Raw genomic sequence first — 6,170 nt, 5'->3', positions numbered from 1 at the left:
TAGGGGCGGGACAAGAGTGGGCGGGGCGAGTTTTTATTGGAGGAGACGCCGCGGGGCGAAAAGAGCGGGAACGCAAGTTCACTCAAACCGGGGGCAGGTGGGCGGGGCGTTGCCATGGCGGCGGGCTGGGCCCGGGGGAACCAGGGAGAACGCGGGGGGAAGCTGGGGAGAGGCCGGGAAAAACCAAGGGGAAAAACCGGGAAAAACCCCGAGGGGAGCCGAGCGGAACCGGGGGGGACCGGAAAGGATTTGAGGGGAACCGGGAAGGAGCTCAAGTGGAGCCGGAGGCGGCCCCAGGGGAGCCCCGTGGGCAGGGGCGGGGCCGAGGAGAATCACGGAATGGGTCAGGTTGGAAGGGAGCACAGTGAGGTCCTCTGGTCCCACCTCCCTGCTCAAGCAGGGTTGTCCTAGAGCACGTTTCACAGGATTGCATCCAGATGCTTCCGGAGTATCTCCAGTGAGGGGAAACTCCACACCCTCTCTGGGCAATGTTCCAGTGTATGATCACTGTAAACTCAGTAAAGAAGTTCTTCCACATGTTCGAGTGGAACTGCCTGTGTATCGTTTTCTGCCCGTTGTTCTGTTGCTGGGCACCACCCAGCAGAGCCTGGTTCATCCTCTGACACCTCTTCAAATAGTGACAGACACTGATGAAGTCTCCTCTCCGTCGTCTCTTCTCGAGGCTGAACAGGCTCAACTCCCTTTTCCTTGTAAAATAAGCTATGTTCCATCCCTCTGGTCCCCCCAGGCTTCCTGCTGTCCTCTCCTCAAGTCACCTCAACCCCAGCTGCCTCCGAGGTGACCCAGGCACGGCCCCTTGGCGAGGTGAAGGTGTCACACACAGAAACAAACACAGGTGTATCGAGCCATCAGTCTCTGTGAGGGGGAAGATGGGTGAGTGGCACTCCTGGCCTTGCTGCCTCTGGTCACCCAGCCCCGTTCTTCACAGTTAACTTCTGTGGTTTCTGCTTTTTTCCAGGTCAGCCAGCAAGTCCACAATCTCTGCAAAACACAAGGATGGCTTTAATCAACACAGAGTATTTGTTGTAGGCTTGTTTGGATTTTTTTAAGAGATGAGAAGATGGCTTTCCCTCGCTGATAACGAGCCATCCTGTTTCCTCAGTGTGGCTTTGCCAATGTCTCTAATGATATTTTGGTGTTTTTGCTTCAGCCAGGGTGATTCCCTATGTCAGGGTCTGCTGAGGGAGGTGCTGGTGGGAGATGGAAGCACAGAGCCCTGATACACAGTGCTTTCTTGGGCACATTTTCCACATCTCTTGTATGGATCTGGTCCCGTAGGATGGAGTGGATGAGACTGAAGGGAGTTTTCTCCCCTCAGACAGGTGAACCGAGGGAAAGGTATGACCTCTGTGACTTCAAGCACACCAGAAATGTTCCTCTATCTTTTCCTGATGTTTCTATCTCCTGATGGAGACCAGTTACTCATCGGATCAGACCCAAACCAGCTTCAGAGACAGTGAAAACTTCCCTGTCACAGAGCAATGCCCAAGACTGCAATTTACTGCTCAAAGCCCAAAGCAGGAAATGTTCCTGCAGAGTGTTGTGGCTGCTCCTCCATCTTATGGGATCTGCAGGACCTGAGTGGGGATTAACCCACAGACCCCTACTTCCAGTTCAGTGCTTGTCTGACAGAAAAAGCCACTTTTATGTGATGCTGAATGAAAAAACAGCCTGGTGATTATTGTCATGGCATGGGTAAATAAATATTAATTGTGAGGTCTGGAATCTGGAGACTTGCTAGCATAAAAAGGAAGGTCAAGGCAGGATCCCGAAAGACAAAGCCAGGCAAATTCATGTGGGAAATAAGGGGAAAACTGCCTGCTGAAGTAGCTGATTGAAGGATGCAAAGGACCTGTGGAGCAGATGTCCAGGACACTTACCCTCGGCAGAAGGGCGCTGGGAAGGCTCAAAGGCCCGGCACTGTTCAATGATTTTCCTCAGGTCGTCAGGACAATCTTCCCCAAGAGGATCCCAGTAATGGTGATTACAGATTTTCTCCACGATCTCCTCAGAAGTGCAGCCTAGACAGCAAGTGCAAGCAGGAGTGTCGGGATGGAGCTCTGCTGCCACAGGAGGGTGCTGGGGAGGAAACCCAGCACAAAGCCAAGAGCCTGCCTGCAGCCTGTGGCAGGGAGAAGCCAGCAGGGAAGTGACCCAAACTCCATCTGCAATGAATCCCCCTGTATTTGGCATGACACTGTTGGGCTCCAGTAGAGCAGGATGTGTTTATGCTTAAATGCACAGAACCATCCAACAGAAACAAAAATGATTTGCATGTTTGTGGTTTAAGCATGTTGCTTTCTATAAGCTGTACTTTACTGTATTGGAGTTTCAGGAGAAGCTGTGAAGCTGTCATGCAGAGCCAGGCACACCAGGCACTGCCACTGGCATGTGCATGGGATGCTCAGGGAAGGAGCAGGGAGCATCCAGTGCCAGACAGGAACCACACTGTGCCGTGTGGCTTTTCCGCAGGGAACCAGATACTTCTGTCTCACCTTCAAATGGGATTTTGGAGGTTGCAATCTCTGCCAGAACGATCCCAAAGCTGGAAGGAGACAAGTAAGAGTCTCAGTATTCATTCCACTGTGTGTTCCTCCCTTCTAATGGAGAGGACTGTTGGGCTATGCCAACTGGAAGCACATGCTTATGTGTCCAATTAAGCCTGGCCTCATTCCATAGCTCAGCAGCTACTCTGCCAGACACCTGCCTGCTCACAGGCATCTTCTGGGAGGGACAGACACACCTGTATATTTCACAGGGCCTCTTGTAAGGGTAGGTGATGTTTTTTAGGTTCTCTGGAGCGATGTAAGCCAACATAGAGACTTGTTTCCAATTCTTCTGGGCTTTTCTCTTGATGGATGATTCCGTTTCACACAGCTCAAATCCTGACAGCTGATTGAGAGAATAAGAGAGAGAAAACGAGAAGTAGAAATCTGTGGCGCAGCTAGGGACTGCCCTGAAAACACAGAGCGAGATGCCCTGGGCAGCAAAGCTGGTGTGCAGCCGTGTGTGCTGCCCATCACGGGTCTCTTCCTGCAAGCAAAACCAGAGGTGAAGGCAGGTGAATTGCTCCAACTTCAGCTCATCCCAGGCTGGATGCTTTAGGAATGCTCACTTTGCTGATGATAAGACCAAGATAGGCAGGTTTAAGTGCCTAAGGGGATAGGGGAATGGCACTACCCCATTTTATCCTGGACTATCACAATTCCCTTCAGCGTTGGTGGAGGGAGACATCCACAAAACCTTTCAAAACTCCCCAAAGCATCTCCAGGTGTGGTGCTTACCTTCACACAGTAATCCCCAGCCACCAGGAACTTGCTACTGCAGATGCAGCCGTGAACTCGGGACTTCTCCCCTGTCTGGTGCAACCTGCAGATGGATGGAACCAAGGGCAACACATGATGATGATGATGATGATGGACCCATCCCCACCTCGGTGCTCCCTCCTGCTGTGGAGGGAAAGACTGACATGCATCCAGAGAAGCCAGCAGCTTTCTGCCTGTCTTGGTGGATCAACCCTGCCAAGCCAAGCTTTCCAGCAGGTGCTGGAAGAGCCACTGTGGGCAAAACAACAAGCCTTGTGGATGAGCAGGACCCATGAGAACTGGCCATGCTGTAGAGTGCTTCCAAGTCTGCCCTGTGGATCTGAGGAAGGGGATTTCCCCTTTCCAGGTCTTTGCAGGCTTGAAGCCAGATGCAGGGGCCAGTGACCAGGGTAGATGGGTGCTACTACATCCAAATCCACTACCTACCTCTCCACCAGCCTCCCATCTCAGTGTCCCAAGGTGGTGTCACTGGGAATCAGTGTCTAGCAGGATACCATTGCTTACTCTGAGATACCAGGAAGCTGCACACAGCTTTTGGATTGTCACATGGATTTACTCACTGATTTATACAGGAGCTCACCTGTAAAGGCCTCTGGCAGCTCCCAGGGCCATCCGAATGCGGATGTCCCAGGAAAGATGCTGTTGCTTGTTCAGCACATCCCGCAGCGTCCCGTGCTTACAGTACTCCATGACGATGGAGAAGCAGGGGCTCCCGTCTGCAAGGTGAAAGCCTTGTGCCACCTCTTGGGAACGGACCACAACAAGCCATGTGCCACCAGCTAGCGCTGGGGATGGCAGGGGAGGAAAAAGGTGACGTTAATATGACACCCCTACCGTTCTCCTCAATGCAGATCCCGTACATGCGCAGGATGTTTGGGGACTCAAACTTCTTCAGGGTCTGAATCTCCTTTTCAAAGATGTCTCTCACCTTGCTGTGGAAAAGGACAGCATGGTGAGATCCCTGGAACAAGGTATGACATGGTGCTGTGCCACCCTCCTGGGGGCACACTCGTTCCCACCCAGGGCAACTCACACTGGGTCAGTGGTCAGTGGCCTCTTGAAGGTTTTGATGGCAACAGGGTACTTGAGGTACTCGCCCTCATAAAGGTCATAGCTCTCGGTGTCCTGTAGGTGCCTGTGGAAAGTGAGTTGGTCCCGCTTGATCTCAGTGATGTCTTCTCTTTTACCAACGTTGACCTTCTTCAAGCCTGTTCCCACCATGTGCCAGAAGGGAACAAGGGACACGTTAGGCAGGGCTTGGGGGGAAAGGACACAGTGCCCAGGGTGCAGGTGGTGTGACACCGACTTACGCTCCATCTCACGAATGACTTTGTTCAGCTCGCTTTGCATCCAGTCTACCTTGTTCTCCATATACTGCCTGTCGATGTAGATCTCCTCAGCCACACCTTGGGGCTCCTCAGTACCTGGGGAGAGAAACAAGCAGACGTTGGGCCACTGTATGAACAAGCATGACTGTGTGGATTGTTTTTCTCATGGCTTAAATGCCCCTTTGGCTCTCCATGGCCATCAAGCCAGAGCTGAGCAGCAGGTGGAACAGCTGGAGAGAGGGGCCAACCACCAGTCTCAGGGAAAGAGGGTTTGCTAAATGCACTCACTTGCAATCACCTGGTCCAAGAAAGCTCTGTCATCCCTCAGGTCCTCAGCATCCTGCCTGCGACATGTCTTTGACTGGAAGGCTTCCAGGAAAGCCTGCTTCTGCTCTGCCTGCAGCAGGAGCGAGAGGCCCTGGGCAATGTCCTCCAGGCTTTCATTCACCCAGACAAACTCCTCACCAGCACTTCGGGCTCGCAGGAACTTCTGGATCCAGCTGGTCTGGCTGTATTTCATCACCAGTTTCTGGGCTTCCCACAGTGCCCAGAGCAGTTTTTTCATCAGTTCCTCTTCGTGGTGGGAGATGTGCTGTCGTGGCTGAGCCCTAAGTATCCTCACGGGCTCCAGCAGGATCTGGATGCGCTCCACGAGGCGCTGGCACTGGTGCTTACAGCACTTCACCTGCTCGAATTGGGCATGGATGGCCTGGGCCACGGAGAGGACCCTCTCCACGATGTCCATGCTTGCAGCAAAAGGTTTGGCCACTGGGGATGTGGGCTGGCAGTGTCTGGTGCAGGTAAGCCTCAGGCGCTGCTCAGAGATCAGCTGGATGCAGCTCTTCCACGCCTTCCACCCTAAGGAACACCCTATTATGGCACAGCATCCTCCCACAGCCCGTCACATCTCCAGCTGCTTTGCTTTCTCTGCTTTGTCCAGCACTGCAGCTGCTCGTGCAGACCAGAGCAGGCACACCCAGAGATATCACTAGCAGCAGTAGTGGCACATCTTTCTCTGCATTAGCAACAGATGTTTTGGCTTGATTTATGTACATTAATTTAGTATGAGCCATCCCAAAGAGCTTCCACCCAGAGGAGCAGGGACATCAGTTACCCAAGGAGCATCCCCTGGGCAGCATTCCTGGCTCCGGCCCCGCGTCACCCTGGGGTCCTGCCCGCAGAGCCCATATCTTTGACTGTAAAGATCTGTTTTCATTTCTACCCAATGTCTCTCTGTGTGGTCACCCATCTAATAAAGGCTTGTGCCTCTTCACAGCCCCAGCATCCCCAACTTCTCCGCATTTTCTCCCTGTAGCGCCCACTCAAGATTTTAAATCAAGCTCTTTCTATGTGCTCAGCATCCCCACAGGGGTGGTGCATGCGCCCCAGCCCACATGCAGGTAGCAAGGACAGAAAACCACCCCTGTTGCAGGGAAATTAGCGGCAGCCACTCTGATGCAGCCAGCGTTAAGAGAAGGGTGCCAGGTTCTTCTGG

General features: G+C 53.0%; 1 protein-coding gene across 1 annotated transcript; it reads right to left on the bottom strand.

Annotated features, from left to right (window-relative positions):
* Nucleotides 1-949: 949 nt before the first annotated feature.
* On the bottom strand, nucleotides 950-5,435 carry MLKL (mixed lineage kinase domain like pseudokinase; the record flags this gene model as incomplete). Its single annotated transcript, XM_082289974.1, has 10 exons — nucleotides 4,964-5,435; nucleotides 4,658-4,771; nucleotides 4,381-4,555; nucleotides 4,182-4,279; nucleotides 3,928-4,063; nucleotides 3,306-3,390; nucleotides 2,765-2,913; nucleotides 2,517-2,566; nucleotides 1,902-2,042; nucleotides 950-1,002 (listed from the first exon to the last, which is right to left on the bottom strand). Exons 1-10 carry the CDS (start codon nucleotides 5,418-5,420, stop codon nucleotides 950-952), a joined length of 1,458 nt encoding a protein of 485 aa, XP_082146100.1. The 5' UTR covers nucleotides 5,421-5,435.
* Nucleotides 5,436-6,170: the final 735 nt, after the last annotated feature.

Source organism: Coloeus monedula, assembly GCF_965178545.1.
Source record: "Coloeus monedula genome assembly, chromosome: 13".
NCBI lineage: Eukaryota > Metazoa > Chordata > Aves > Passeriformes > Corvidae > Coloeus > Coloeus monedula.
This window is presented reverse-complemented; position numbering and strand designations above follow the sequence as displayed.